We start from the raw sequence: 15,855 nt of genomic DNA on the forward strand, positions 1-15,855 counted from the left end.
ACAATATTGTATTACTTGCATAAATTTTAAGAAATGAAAGAAAAGCAGTCCAGCGCAGAACACCACAGGTAATCAAACGAAGATTTAAAGTTAGGCTCAACTGAAACCATCCAGAGAAAAAAATGAATGGGGTTAAAACTAAAATTCGGCATTTATGAGTGAGGAAAGCTAATCAAAATACTTAACCACCAACCAGCTCAGAATTAACCAGCAGGGTGAGGAGTCAGCGGGAGACACTGATGAGGTCCAGCCGCTCTGCATACGTGATGAGGCTCCATCCATAACCACACTCCTCCCTGGTGGTATCACATTTTCTGACTTTGGGGTTTTGTTTTTCAACTCTGTGTCCACAAGTTCGTGAAGGCCTTTCACACAATGTATCAGAAAGTGCCCAGCTTGATAAGTTTTTTAGAAAGGAAAAAAAAAAAAAATTATGAAGCTGTAAGCTGGGTAGGTAGCAAAGACCGGAAAAGAGAAGCGCTTTAATGCCAGTGTTTGGAGATCACAGACATTTCCCCTCAAAAGGAGGATAGGCCTGGCTCAAGTTACAGACAGGTTTTCAGAGGCATCGAGAATAGACTGGTCTCAGCGGATTCAGAGGCGTTCAGGGTAAAAGGGACACCCCACAGGGGACCTGTCAATGCTATGTTTGGAAGCAGCTTTTCTCACTCCAGGTTCAACTATCATTAAACAGCCTTCCTTCTTATCCTCTAGGTTTGGAGTCAAACAATCGTCATGTTCCCAGAGGCAGGATGTTCAGAGGTGTTCTGAGACAGCAGGAGCAAAGACACTGGAACGGTTCAGACAGGTCCCAACGGTGTGACTGGCAGAAAGCAAAGCGAACTCTGTCCACCACTAAGACACAGGGTATGAGCCCCTAGGTGTGCCTGCCCTGGGCCGCCCGGGGTCGCTGCTCGGCTGGGAGCCGAGCCATGACGGCTCTACCCAGGCCGGTGGGCGGCTCGTCCGCTTCACAACACCGGCGTCCTCGCCCGCACCAGGCCTGGGACAGTCTCTTTGTAAGATTTCTGGCAACGGCTCTATAAAGCTGGACCTCCCGGCCGTCAGACTTAACCACATTCTGGAGGAGCCAAGGCGGGAAGCGAGAGACTACTCCGAGGGTGCAGAACACGAGCGGCAGCCCCACGCCCCCCGCAGCTGTCCGCGCGCACTTCCGCCGGAAGTCGGCCTGGCCGACGGCGGCGCGTGATGACGTCACGGCTCCGCCGGAAGTCTGGGGACGCGCCCTAGACGCGCGGATCAGGTGCAGCTGGCGGTAGACAGGTATCGGCGGTAAGTCCGCCTCCGCTGGGCTCTTAGACACCCGGGCTGGCACGGGGCCCTTCGTCTCCCTGTCTGACCCGCCCTTCCCCCTTGTGTATGGAGCTGCAGCCCCACCTCCACCCCTCCCGGCGCACAGACACCCCCAGTGTCCCCTCCGATCTTTCTGCACCCCCCCATCCGACCAACCCCGGTTTCGGCTCCCGGGGAAGGCTCCGGCCAGGCCCACCCGCTGGGATCTTCGGACGGAGAGTAGCCTCGGAAATGCTCTTCTGTCAGGTCCCCAGCGTGGGCTCCTCAGGTATAGGGATAAACACCGAGATCCAAGGCTCCCGGGTTATTTCTTCCCAATGAGCTTTTTGTCTAGAAATCTTACAGCCCCGTTCACCCTGCGGGGTCTCAACATCCCTTGACTTCCAAATTCTTTTACACAATGTATTCCGCCCCTGACTCCTAGCCTATCATATTATGTGAGGGTTGAATTGATGTCTCTGCAGCCAGATCCAGCTTCCTAGAGGAGCCATGTCTCCTGCAGCTTTGGGTGCCACCTGTTGTGCCAGGCGCACGCCGCTGAACAAGAGGAGATGCCGTTTGGATTCTCCGTGAATGTTCGGAGGAGGAATGCCCGAGCTGCCGGCTGAAAACTATCTAAACAAAAGAAATATGTAGGCTGGGGACCCTGAATCACCTCGTGAGAATTGCTGCTCTTTCTTTCCTCTGTCTTATCTCGTGAGGAGTTTCTAGTTTGGTTATCTTAATTGGAAGTTCTGCCCAGAACCATATCTGCCAAGGCCAAAAGTAACCATTTCCAGTTTCTTAATACAGGCTTGTGTGTTGACTCTGGTCCCCCTGGGTGATCCCTGAGTGTTGTGGTCACTGCCCTGGAGGGATCTTCATAGGACAGCACGCCTGATCCTGGCTGGGGGCCCCTGAGTGCCTCTGGTGGATGCTTGTTCCAAGAGCAATGTCAGTAGATTCTTTTGGGTACATTCATATCAATGTCATTGTGAATATTTATATTCAGGGGAGTAAAAGACTGATTTATCGCTGTGGGAGAGAAGGGGGATGCATTTTGCATATTCTTCCCCACTTATTTTGGGATTTGCAGGCAGGAGATGCCACAAGGCAGACCACAGTGGTTTGATTAGGAAACTTTTGAAGGGTGACCAGGTGGGAAGCCCCACTGAGAGGCAATTTGTGCTTGAAGGATGAAGAATTCTGTTTGGAGTCACTTAGGGAATTGATGTCTGAGAATATGCATTGGACTATATCCCTCAGTAATAATCACACTCTTTCTGTTCCTTTGTAGCCCCAGGATGGACTTTCTGGTTCTCTTCTTGTTCTACTTGGCTTTTATGCTGATTGGTGTTGTTACGATCTGCATCTGCTCGAAAACCCATTGCTTGAAAGGCCTGGTCAGAAGAGGAGCACAGGTAACAGTGATGGTTGGAGACCACGGGATTTTGAATACCACCGGTCTAAAAGGCTCACCAGTTTTCTGTCAGAACAAAAAAGAGATGCCATTTTTTATTCGTTCGTTCACTTGTTCTTTCATTTATGGCACTTGCAGTGTATTCGAAAGTCTGTATCTTTCTGTTTTTGTTTTTGTTGCTGTTGAAAGTAATCTTTTTTTAAAAAATTTATTTAATTTATTTATTTTCCTTTTTTTTGGGCTGTGTCGGGTCTTAGTTGCGGCACACAGGATCTTTGTTGAGGTATGCGGGATCTCTTCGTTCCGGTGCTTGGGCTTCTCTCTAATTGCAGCGCTCAGACTTCTCTCTAGTTGTGGTGCGTGGGTTTTCTCTCTCTAGTCGTGGCACACGGGCTCCAGAGCACGTGGGCTCTGTAGTTTGCAGCATGCGGGCTCTCTCGTTGAGGCTCGTGTGCTCAATAGTTGTGGCACGTGGGCTTCCTTGCCCTGGGGCATGTGGGATATTAGTTCCCCGACCAGGGATTGAACCCTCATCCCCTGCATGAAGGTGGATTCTTTACCACTGGACCACCAGGGAAGTCCCAAAAGTAATCTTTTGATGATGCTTTAAGAGAAGATAGCATTCTCAAGGTTGGCTGTTTTTCTCTAGAGTTGATGCCTGTAATTGGGCATGGATGTGAGCGGTGTCTGCCTGGAGGGGCCTGATGGGTGAAACTGGGGGTAGTGTGGGTAGAAAGCTGAACATCGGGCTACCCACACTCCTCCAGGGATCAAAGTGAGCAGAATTGGGGTGAGCAGCCTTGGGAAGGTGTTGGCCTGGTGGGGGGACCTGGGCTAATGCTCTGTGATCTGGAGGTAGACTCTGGAACCTAGGATTGAACCCAAGGCAGGGAAAGGCTATATTAACAGTTCACATCAGCATTACCTGATCCAGCCCCTCTGCTCACCTCCCTTTGCCTGAAGACCAAGACTTAGTGCCTTGTTTGGGGTCAGGATGGAAATGGAGGAGTTGACATCAAAGGAAGGCCAGCTGAGGGAAGCCCACCTCTTTATTCTCACTTAAATCTCTTCTCTGCTCACATGCAGAAACATGCCTTTATATCACCATTATTGCTGGCTAAAAGTGAAGCATCTAATTTGTTTAGGAGTGGGGAGAAAGAGAAATGAAACTGAACCTTTCTCTTTTCTTTTGTTTCAGATATTTTCATATATAATTCCAGAATGCCTTCGGAGAGCCATGCTAAGATTTCTTCATTACCTCTTCCATACACGGTATTTATATTTCAGAGTTTAAGTATTATCTTCTTTTCTGTTTCGATTGTTAACTGTTGCTGTCCTCTAGCTCTAGGAGGTTCCTTGTTTGTTTCCAGCGTAATACAGGGAGGGATGCTGGAGGGATCAAGAGTCCTGGGTTCAGAACCTTTACTGACAGATAATCTGCCTTTTATCTCTGGGGATTTGACATATCTAATTTTAAGTATCAATACTTAAAGAATGGGAAAGTATTGGCATGCATTTCTGTAAAAAATATATACTGATACTGAGACCTCAATTCCCAACAAAGATGATGATTATAATAGATAACATTTATTGAGTACTTACTATGTGGTAGGCACTAGGTGAAATGTTTCACATGATTTCTAATGTAATTCTTACTGTTGTCTCAAACCCAAAGGAAGTGGTTGTCCGTTGGTTCACCTTCTGTAGTGTGGTGTGATTTTTTCACAGAGAAGCCCCTGTGAACAAGTCATGTACCTGTGTCCTTTCAGAAACCACACCTTTGTTATCCTGCATCTCATCTTGCAAGGGATGGTTTATACTGAATACACCTGGGAAATATTTGGCCTCTGTCAAGAGCTGGAGTTCTCCTTGAATTACCTTTTTCTGCCTTATCTGCTGCTGATTGTAAATCTGGTTTTTTTTGCCCTAAGTTGTGAAACAAACCCTGGTAAGTTGAGGCTCTTAGTATAGAAAATGGTGACAGATCAACTGTCTGTCTCACTGACAGTGCTACAAACGAGTAGTGATCCCTCCAAGGGCTTTGGAAAAAATTTGATATGTAGGGTTTGCATGATCTTTCAGTTTCAAATGTTTTCTAGTTTTATTTTTTCTTCTTTGTCCCACAGATTATTTAGAACTATTTAAACATTATCACTTAATTGTGTTATATACAGAGCTTGCAGTCTATATGATACTGTTTCTTTTAAAGTTGTTACTGATATTTGCATTATGCCCAGGCATGTGGTCAGTTTCTGTAAATGATCCATGTGTTCTTGAAAAGAGTATTATATTTTCTAGTTCTTGGGCACAGGCAACCATGTAAGTCCATTAGATCAAGATGTTATGTTCAGATTTTTTATATTCATACTAATATTTTTGTTTGATTACTGAGAGAGGTATGTGATCTCATTCTGATGGTAGATTTGACAGATTTTTCCTTAACATATTTTGAAGCTATTATATGTGTGTGTGTGTGTACAATAGTTATATATACTCATATTAGATGTATTCAAGTTTAGAATTAGTATTATCTCTTGAATCTTTTTTCAAAATACAATGAGCCTCTTTGTTACTAGTAATACTCTTTGCTCTCAAGTCTCCTTTGTCTGATACTAATATTTATTATTACATTGTTTTTAGATATATACTTGCTTGGTATTTTTTTTCCCATCCACTTATTTTAATAAATTACATTTATTTATTTATTTATTTTAAATTTTTGGCTGCGTTGGGTCTTCGTTGCTGCGCGCGGGCTTTCTCTAGGTGCGGTGAGCGGGGGCTACTCTTCATTGTGGTGCACGGGCTTCTCATTGCAGTGGCTTCTCTTGTTGCAGAGCACGGGCTCTAGCTGCGCAGGCTCAGTAGTTGTGATGCACGGGCTTAGTTACTCCGCAGCATGTGGGATCTTCCCCCACCAGGGCTCGAACCTGTGTCTCCTGCATTAGCAGGTGGATTCTTAACCACTGCACCACCAGGGAAGTCCCCATCCACTTATTTTAATCTTTTCTATCCTTGAAGGACCAAATGTCCATGAATTAATGAACAGATAAATAAAATGCGATATACCTATTCGATGGAATGTTATTCAACCATAAGGAGGAATGAAGTACTTATACATCCTATAACGTGGGTGAGCCTTGGAAACATTATGCTCAATGAAAGAAGCCAGATACAAAAGACCACATACTGTATGATTCCATTTATATGAAGTATCCAAAAAAGGCAAATCCATAGAGACAGAGAATCGATTAGCAGTTGCCAGGGGTTGTGAGATTAGAGAGAAGTGGAGAATGACTGCTGAAAGGATTTCGTTTTGGGGTGATGAAAGTGTTCTCAAGTTGATTGTGGTGGTGGTGGTACAACTCTGTGACTATAAAAACCACTGAATGGGGGCTTCCCTGTGGGCGCAGTGGTTAAGAGCCCACCTGCCAGTGCAGGGGACACGGGTTTGAGCCGTGGTCCGGGAAGACTCCACATGCCGCGGAGCAACTAAGCCTGTGCGCCACAACTACTGAGCCCGCGTGCCACAACTACTGAGCCCACGTGCCACAACTACTGAGACTGCATGCCACAACTACTGAGCCCGCATGCCACAACTACTGAGCCCGCGTGCCACAACTACTGAGCCCGCGTGCCACAACTACCGAGCCCGCGTGCCACAACTACCGAGCCCGCGTGCCACAACTACCGAGCCCACGTGCCACAACTACTGAGACCGCATGCCACAACTACTGAGCCCACACGCCACAACTACTGAGCCCGCACACCACAACTACTGAGCCCTGCGCCACAACAACTGAGCCCGCATGCCACAACTACTGAGCCCGCGTGCCACAACTACTGAGCCTATGCACCACAACTACTGAAGCCCGCGCACCTAGAGCCTGTGCTCCACAATAAGAGAAGCCACCACAATGAGAAACCCGCGCACCTCAACGAAGAGTAGACCCCGCTCGCCACAACTGGAGAAAGCCCGCGAGCAGCAATGAAGACCCAATGCAGCCAAAAATAAATAATAAATAACTTAATTAATTAAAAATAAAAACCATTGGATGGTACACTTTAAATGGGTGAATTGGGTTTATGAACTATATCTCAAAGCTGTTAATTTAAAAAATAAATTATTTGGAATATTAAATACAGCAGTTTTAGTTGTGCTTTGCCAGGACAGATTGTGTGAACATCCGGTCCACTGTATTGCTCGAAACTGACACTTGTCCTTCCTTTTTTCAGGTACCATAACAAAAGCAAATGAATTACTGTTTCTTCAAGTTTATGAATTTGATGAAGGGATGTTCCCAAAGAACATGAGGTGTTCTACTTGTGATTTAAGGAAACCAGCACGATCCAAGCACTGCAGTGAGTCTGGTTCTGGCCCCTCCAGCTCTGCCCTCGCACAACGGACAAGTGGGCTTCGTCTGTAAGGGAATGTTACATAAATCTAGAAGCAGGGCCATTTGACCTCCAGACATGAGGCGGCCTCTGCTGGTAGGGGATAGTTAGATAGTGGTTTCTTTGAGATGCCTAGAGGTGAGGTCTTATGTTCTCCTGTAGTGGGTAACCTTCAGCTCTGGGCAAAACAGCCCTTCCTTTGCCACGTGGCAGTGCTTGCTGCTCAAGAGATGTTTCTGTAAGATGTTGTGTTTGCAGACTTCAGTCCTGGCAGAGGCTACTCTTCTGGGCAGTGGCCAAGATTCTAGATTAGTGCTGTCCAACAAAAATATAATGTGAGCCACCCATGTGATTTAAAATTTTCTAGTAGCCATGTTGCAAAAGTAAAAAGAAATGGGAAAAATTTATTTTAATTATATGTCCCTTAAGATATCTAAAATACCATTTTAACATGTAATCAGTATAAAAATATCATTCGTGGATTTTTCTTTTTTTTTAAACTTTTGGGTTTATTATTTATTTATTTATTTTTATTTATGGCTGTGTTGGTCTTCGTCTCTGTGCGAGGGCTTTCTCTAGTTGCGGCAAGTGGGGGCCACTCTTCATCGCGGTGCGTGGGCCTCTCACTGTCGCGGCCTCTCTTGTTGCGGAGCACAGGCTCCAGATGTGCAGGCTCAGTAATTGTGGCTCACGGGCCCAGTTGCTCCGCGGTATGTGGGGTCTTCCCAGACCAGGGCTCGAACCCGTGTCCCCTGCATTGGCAGGCGGATTCTCAACCACTGCGCCACCAGGGAAGCCCCCTCGTGGATTTTTTTATATTCTCTTTTCATACTAATTCCTTGCAATTCCGTGTTTTTTACATTTACAGTACATCTCAATCAATAGACACTAAATTTTTATTGGAAATTCTTGATCTGTATTTAGATTTCATAAAATTTATAGTTGCAAGAGCTGATTCACATACCGAAGCTATTCTAGACATTCTTAAAAGTTTTTCAATGACTGAATCAGTACCAAAACATCATTTTTCTTGGGACTTCCCTGGTGGCACAGTGGTTAAGAATCCACCTGCCAATGCAGGGGATACGGGTTCGAGCCCTGGTCCAGAAAGATCCCACACGCCATAGACCAGCTAAAACCATGCGCCACAACTACTGAGCCTGCGCTCTAGAGCCTGTGAGCCACAGCTACTGAGCCCACGTGCCACAACTACTGAAGCCCACACGCCTAGAGCCCGTGCTCTGCAACAAGAGAAGCCATAGCCATGAGGAGCCCGCGCACCACAGTGAAGAGTAGCCCCCACTTACCGCTGTTAGAGAAAGCCCGTGCGCAGCAATGAAGACCCAACGCAACCAAAATAAATAAATAAATAAACAAATAAATAAATAAACCAGCATTTTTCTTTAATATCCATATCTATATTGACATAATGGTTCATCTTTATCAGAAGAATTGATTTGGCTTTAAAGCAAAAGCGTCAGTTTTAAAATTATGTCCAAGTAAGTAAGTTCACTAATTATTTTGTCATCTCAGCATTATTCACATTTATCTCAAAGGAGCAATGCATAATTGAAAAACAACTGTGCATTTATCAATACCAACAAAGTATTCTTTCAAGTTTCTCTTGTAGCCACGTTTCAAGTGCTCAGTACTCACATGTGGCTACTGTATTGTCCCCTTCGGTTCTGAAAGCTTGGTGACAGCAGCTGCCATTGACACGGCCAGCTCACACTGCTAGTGTCAGCGTGTGAAACTCTCAGTAGGTGTGCATGGTGTTATTATCAAGGATCAACGCAGGGTTGTGGCTCCCCCATTTCTGTGCAGGTGTGTGTAACCGGTGTGTGCACCGCTTTGACCATCACTGTGTGTGGGTGAACAACTGCATCGGGGCCTGGAACATCAGGTACTTCCTCTTCTACCTCTTGACGTTGACGGCCTCGGCTGCCACCATGGCTGTGGTGAGCACCGTGTTTCTGGTCCAGCTGGTGATGGTGTCGGACTTGTACCTGGAGACTTACGTCGATGACTTTGGACACTTGCAGGTGGTTGACACTGTCTTTGTTATTCAGGTAATTAATATTCAGGTAATTATGTTGTGGGCTGTATGTTTCTGACTTCAGGTTTCAAAATTGGAAAAAGGGCATTTGTTTTCTGAGTCAAAACGTGAAGGCATTCCTTTTTAAAAAATTGATATATAATTTTAAAAAATCGATACATAATTCACACACCATAAAATTCACCCTTTTAAAGCATACAGTTCAGTGGTTTTAATATATTCACAGAACCACGTAACCATCACCACAGTCTAATTTCAGAACATCTCACCATCCACAAAAGAAACTCTTATCTATTAGCAGTCACTCCCCATTCCCTTTTCCCCAGACCCAGGCAGCCACAAGTTTACTTTCTGTCTTTATGGGTTTGCCTTTTCTGGTCATTTCACATAAATGGAATCATACAATATGCAGCCTTTTGAGCTGGTTTCTTTCACTTAGCATAGTATGTTCAAAGCTCATTCATGTTGTAGCATGAATCAGTGCTTCATTCCTTTTTATGGCTAAATAACATTCCGTTGTAATCATTTGAGGAACCACCAGACTGATTTCCAAAACATTTGCATCATTTACATTCCCACCAGCAATCTATGAAGGTTCTAATTTCTCCACATTCTTAACAATACTTGTTATTATCTTTTTTTTTTTTTATTATAGCCATGTAGTGGGTATGAAGTGATACCTTACTGTGGTTTGATTTGCATTTACCCTAATGACTAATGATATTGAGCATCTTTTCATGTGCTTATTGGCCATTAGTATATCTTCTTTGGAGAAGAAAGTTTAAGGAAGAAGCAGCTCGTTTTTATTTGGATTGTCTTTTATTCTTATGTTGCAAGAGTTCTTTTTTATATTCTGGACACTTGACCCTTATCAGATACATGATGTGCAAATATTTTCTCCCATTCTGTTGGTTGTCTTTTCACTTTTTTGATAGTTTTCTTTGAAGCACAGAAGTTTTAAATTTTGATGTTCAATTTATTTTTTTCTTTCGTTGCTTTTGCTGTAGTGTCGTAGCTAAGAAATCATTGCTTAATCCAAGATCATGAAGATTTACACTTAAATATTCTTTAAAGTATTTTATAATTTTAGGTCTTACATTTAGGTCTTTGAGCATTTTGAGTTAATTTTTGTACATTGTGTTTGGTAAGGTTCCAACTTTATTCTTTAGTTTGTGGATATCCAGTTGTTCCAGCATCATTTATTGAAAAGACTATTATTCTTTGCCCATTAATTTACCGTAATGTAAAAGTCAAAGCCATTCTTTAAAAACTCATTTGATTGCTAAAAGATTTCTATTTCATTTATGGGAAATGGCTTATGAGCAGTCTTTTTTTAGGTAACTGCCTAATTCTCCTTGAGTGTTTTTTTTCCTTTTGTTTCAAAGAAAATAAAATGAGCAAGTGGGATGTATTAAGTGAATGCAAGGTTGGTTCAATGTTGGGAAATTGATTAGTATCTTATACAGCATTATTAAGTATTAGGAACAATGATATGATTATTTCTCTAGATGCTGAAAAGCCTGTCAAAAAATTCAATACCCATTATAATAAAAGCACTTAGAAAATAGGAATTGAAGGATATTGTCTTAATATGAGAAAATATGCACATAGTCCTAAAGCCTGCATCTTTTTTAACTCTTATTTTAAAATAATGATTGATTTACAGGAGGTTACAGAAATCCTGTGCACCCCTAAGCTCTTCTCCCCATGCCAGAATCCCTATGCAATCACAGCACAAAAGCAAGAAATTGACATGGGCACAGTCCACAGTGCCAGTTATATATGTGTTCGTTTGTGTTATGTGTGTAGCTCTGTGTAGTTTGTCACATGTGTAGCTTTGAATAATTGCCACCACAACCAAGGTGCTCTTCTGTCCATCACCACAGACTCCCTGTGTTATCCCTGATACCCACATCCTCCTCCCCACATCCCTAATGCCCAGCCACCACTCATCTGTTTTCTATCTCTGTTATTATGTTATTTATTGTTACATACATGGAATCCTACAGTAGCATTTTGTGTTTGGTTTTTTTCACTCAGCACAGTTTCCTTGAGATTCATCCTAGTGGTTGCATATATCAGTAATTCATTCCTTCTTACTGCCGTATAGTTTTCCATGGTGAGAATGGATCACAGTTTGTTTAATCAGTTACCCTTTGAATGAATGACGTTTGGGTGATTTCCAGTGTTTGGCTATCACTAATGAGGCTGCTATGAACATTGGTTTAGAAGCTGCTGTGTGAAAAGAAGTCTTCAGTGTGATTGTTGGGTTGTATGGTAAGTCCATTTTAGGTTTTGAAAAGGAGTACCACACTGTTTTGCAGAGTGCTTGTACCTTTCTACATTCTCCCCACCAGGGATGTGGGAGTAAGTGGTTTCTCTGCATCTTTGCCAGGTTTATCATTATCACTGATTTTCACTTCAGCTGTTCTGATAGGTATGTCATGATACCTCCTTGTTGTTTTAACCTTGAATAGTTTTTATTCTCAAGTTTTTTCCAATTATGTAAATTTGTAATCATACTGAAAAGTTAAAAGAATAACAGAGTGACTACCCATATACCTTCCACCTAGATTTTAAAATTGTTAACATTTTAATCTGTTTCCTTTCTATACGTGTGTATATATTTTTCTGTATTATTAGAAATAAGTTGGAGACGATGTTGCTTCACCCCTAAATACCTGAGCATGCATTTTTTCAGAATGTCAACGTTCTCATACGTATCTACAATTCTATTATCCCATGTAAGAAAAGTAATAATAAATCTATATACTCTCTAGCCCATATTCAGATCTCCCCATTGTTTCAAATATATCTTTTATAGCTCTTTTACCTCCTTGAACCAGATTCCATTTTATAGTTATGCATTACATTTGAATATTATGTCCTTTTATTCTAAAGTAATGCCCCTGCTTTTTTTTCATTAAATTGACATTTAGCAGTCTAGTTATCTTTTAAAATGTCCCATGTTCTAGATTTTTCTTTTCCTAATTGTCATCTAATTTTTCTCTCTTTCTTTATATTAGTGTAAACTGGAAGTTAGTTCTAGAGCCTTGATTAGATTCAAGTTAAATATTTTTGGCAAAAATGCTTCCTAGGTAGGGATGTGTATTTCATAGTGCATCCCATCAGGTGACATAGGAGCAGTGAAGCCCGGGTTGATTCATTGGTTTAAGGAGGTGACCACCAGTTCCCTCCACTCGTGAAGTGCATTTTCCCCTTTGCAATGGGTAATCTTGTGTATGTGGTTTTGCTTTTGTATTTAGAACTTTCTTTAGGATAGATTCCCAAGAACATAAATACTGGGTCAAAGATTGACAACAATTATAAGTCTTTCGATATATGTTGTCAAATTGCTTTTTAAAACCTGTGGTTAGAGCAGTGTGTAAGTGTTCCTTTCACTGCATCAGAGCAGGCATTGATGATGCCTGGGATGGGAAGTGCTTCTAGTTTGACAGAATATGGTTTACCCTTTTTTACAAATTACATTTCTTTCATTACTTTTGATTACTTTCCTTGTCTGTCAGTCATTTGTATATCTTTTTTGGTGAATTCTGCCCTTTAATTGTTTACCTATTTGATATGAGAATAACTTTTGATTTGAGGTCTTTGGATAATAATGGTAGTTCATTCTTGTTGTATTTGTTTTCTGTTTGTGTGTCTCATTTTTTGTTGTTTAAAAAGCTTTAGACATTCTTCCTCATCGAATCTGTCTCTTTTCTTTGTAACTTCAGTTAGCAAGTCTCGCCCATCGGGAGTTTTGATGGAGTTTTGATAAGTATCTACTTCTTTTCTGCTAACTTTCAAAAATATTGAACTGTTTTAGAATTCTTTGTCTATCATAAAAACGAACTTATAAAAATTCAAGTAGTCCAGAACTTTTAGGGGTGGGGGGAGGTGGGGGAAATAAGGGAAGGTAGTTATTCCAGTTGAAAGATGAATAAGTCCTGGGAATGTAATGTACAGCATGGTGATTGTAATTAACAATACTGTATTGTACATTTGAAAGTTGCCAGGAGAGTAGCTCATAAAGGTTCTCAACACACGCACACAAATTGTAACTGTGAGGTGACAGATGTGTTAACTAATGTTATTGTAATCATTTCATTATATAATATATATAATCATTATGTTGTATATTACATGCACCTTAAACTTTCATAATGTTACATTTCAATTATATCTCTATAAAGCCGGGGGGGGGGGAGGGGGAAGAAAATTTAAAACATCTTGGACAAAAATAAAATATAAACTGGGAATTATTCCCCTCCCCTCCCAACAGTTTCATTCTCCAGAGACAACCACTTTTATAGTTTGGTGTACATTTCAGGCTTTTTTTCTGTTTATTTATATGGCCATACACTTTCATCGAGTTAGTTTTGTTTTTGCACAAATAGGATTCCATTGTGATTTTTGCATTTTGTCTTTCTTGTTGGGCAATATACTACCAACATCTTTTCCAAATTAGTACATAGACACTGATCTAATTTAAAGGCTCCTTGTTGTTCCATAGTATGACTATCCCAGAGTTTTACTCTTCCTCCTGGATGGACATTTAACTTGTTTCTTTTGGGAAGAGGGGCTGTCAAAATCAGTGCTACAGTGAATACCCTTGTACATGTATTTCTGGGGTCGTATTGTTTTCAGAGAGAGATTGATCTCTTCTGTCCGTCTGGACTTTATGTTGATGTATGAACTAAGATCTGCATTCATTTCTCTGTTGATTTTCTGAATAGCTAACTGGCATCATCTCCTGAGTGTCCTTCCCCTTTTCCTTGAATGCACACACTTCATTTATCCCATATGAAATTCTTCCTGGGATGTTTGTCAGTGCTGTTTTTGGTTCTGATTTTGTGTTCAGTGGGTCAGATGTGTATGGAGGTGGGGGAGATGGGAAGGCAGTTCTGAAGTGTATATGGACGTGACCATGGCCGGTGGTTCCTAACCCCGACGCGTGTCACAGCCTAGCTGCCTAACGTGCTGCTTCTTCTTTGCCCCCAGTACCTGTTCGTGACCTTCCCGAGGATTGTCTTCCTGTTGGGCTTTGTTGTGGTGCTGAGCTTCCTCCTGGGGAGCTACCTGTGCTTCTGTCTGTACCTGGCCGCTACCAACCAGACCACTAACGAGTGGTACAGAGATGCCCGAGCCTGGTGCCAGCATTGCCCCCACGTGGCCTGGACCCCATCAGCAGAGCCCCAGGTTTACCGGAACATTCACTCCCGTGGGCTTTGGAGCAACCTTCGCGAGATCTTTCTACCTGCTGTCGCACATTATGAGAGAAAGAAGAAATAAGAATGGGAAGAGTGTTACTGCCTTTTAAATATAGTATATGTTTATTTATACATATGGATACTTTTTTTAAAATTTTTATTTATTTATTTGGTTGTGTTGGGTCTTCGTTGCTGCTCGTGGGCTTTCTCTATTTGTGTCGAGCGGTGGCTTCTCTTTTTGCGGAGCACGGGCTCTAGGCGCGCGGGCTTCAGTAGTTGCGGCACACGAGCTCAGTAGTTGCGGCTCATGGGCTCTAGAGCGCAGGCTCAGTAGTTGTGGCGCACGGGCTTAGTTGTTCTGCGGCATGTGGGATCTTCGCAGACCAGGGCTCGAACCCGTGTCCCCTGCACTGGCAGGCAGATTCTTAACCACTGCGCCACCAGGGAAGTCCTGGATACGTACTTTCTAAGCATTGGTTTATTTCTTTTTTCCCGGTTTCCACTGTGTTTATGAATTGGCTCTCAGTAGCTAAGGAAGGGAAGGGAAAACTAGTGTTTACTGAGTGCCTAAGCCTTGCCAGGTGCCATGTTAATAAACCCTGGGGCAGAAATACCCCTTGCTCATCCTCTGTTCATTCAGCCGGCTGGAGTGGAGCATCTCTGAAGTCCTGGTGCCAAGGGGCTCAAAGGTGAATTCCCAGAGGTTCCAGTTGACCTTGGTCTCCCACTGGGCTCCTGGACAGGAGGGGCCTTATGGCTGTGTCTCCTGATGTGCAGGAGGGTCTCCGTGACTTGAAGTTGCCCCAGCTGCACCCTCTTTAACGTCCTTTCCATCTTTCCCTGGGAAAGGCCTTGGCTTTTTTCATCTCCTTGACCACACCCAGCATCCTCTCCTAGGCCCACCCTCAGGCCAGAATGGACGTTTTACAGAAGGCTCATTCCTGTGGCCTCTGGCCTGCCCTCCACTGGCCTCTTGTGGCCACATTCAACTCATTTCTGCCGTTTTGAAAATCCCAGGCTAACCTCCCTGTTCATTCATTGCAGAGAGATGAATGCAGGAAAAGAGATTCATAGAAAGTGCTGAGGGTTTAGGTTTTCAGGTCTTAGTGGTCAGGAGCAGGAGACCTGATTCCTACGGCCCTCCCAGGCTAGGCGGGGCCAATCTGGAGGGGGCTGGGGAATAGGGACTCTCAGGTAGGCAGGCATCATTTGTCGTCGCAGCCCCGAGTTCAGACTAGATATAACGTTAAAGATGAACGGCTGAGGCCTGAGCCACGGCCCTGCACCACCACCCTATCCTTGGAAAAGCTCCATGAAATCACACGTGTAGGCTTTGAACGCCGCGCAGAGAAAGCAAGGGGAGCTCCGGGCGGGCCTTGCGGGGCTGGGGGGAGCGCACAAGACCTAGAGCGCGTTCGCTGGTGGATGTGGCCCCCAGCTCGGCCGCTCGGGACCCGCTCGGCGGTCGCGGGGCCCAGGGGCGG

The 15,855-nt window shown here is 43.5% G+C and overlaps 1 protein-coding gene across 8 annotated transcripts; it reads left to right on the top strand.

Moving 5' to 3' along the window:
• Positions 1–1,214: 1,214 nt before the first annotated feature.
• On the top strand, positions 1,215–14,507 carry ZDHHC4 (zinc finger DHHC-type palmitoyltransferase 4). 8 transcript variants are annotated; one of them, XM_036827337.1, is made up of 8 exons: positions 1,215–1,293; positions 1,779–1,946; positions 2,591–2,714; positions 3,912–3,985; positions 4,483–4,661; positions 6,947–7,072; positions 8,930–9,174; positions 14,163–14,507. In XM_036827337.1, exons 2-8 carry the CDS (start codon positions 1,888–1,890, stop codon positions 14,451–14,453), a joined length of 1,098 nt encoding a protein of 365 aa, XP_036683232.1. In that variant the 5' UTR covers positions 1,215–1,293; positions 1,779–1,887; the 3' UTR covers positions 14,454–14,507. The 8 variants fall into 8 exon arrangements, with proteins under 8 accessions (XP_036683232.1, XP_036683238.1, XP_036683233.1 ...); XM_036827338.1 differs by lacking the exon at positions 1,215–1,293 and adding an exon at positions 1,338–1,582; XM_036827344.1 differs by lacking the exons at positions 1,215–1,293; positions 1,779–1,946 and adding exons at positions 2,971–2,996; positions 3,363–3,503 and having other exon boundaries at positions 2,627–2,714.
• Positions 14,508–15,855: the final 1,348 nt, after the last annotated feature.

The sequence above is a fragment of the Balaenoptera musculus genome, chromosome 15 (genome assembly GCF_009873245.2).
Source record: "Balaenoptera musculus isolate JJ_BM4_2016_0621 chromosome 15, mBalMus1.pri.v3, whole genome shotgun sequence".
Classification (NCBI taxonomy): domain Eukaryota; kingdom Metazoa; phylum Chordata; class Mammalia; order Artiodactyla; family Balaenopteridae; genus Balaenoptera; species Balaenoptera musculus.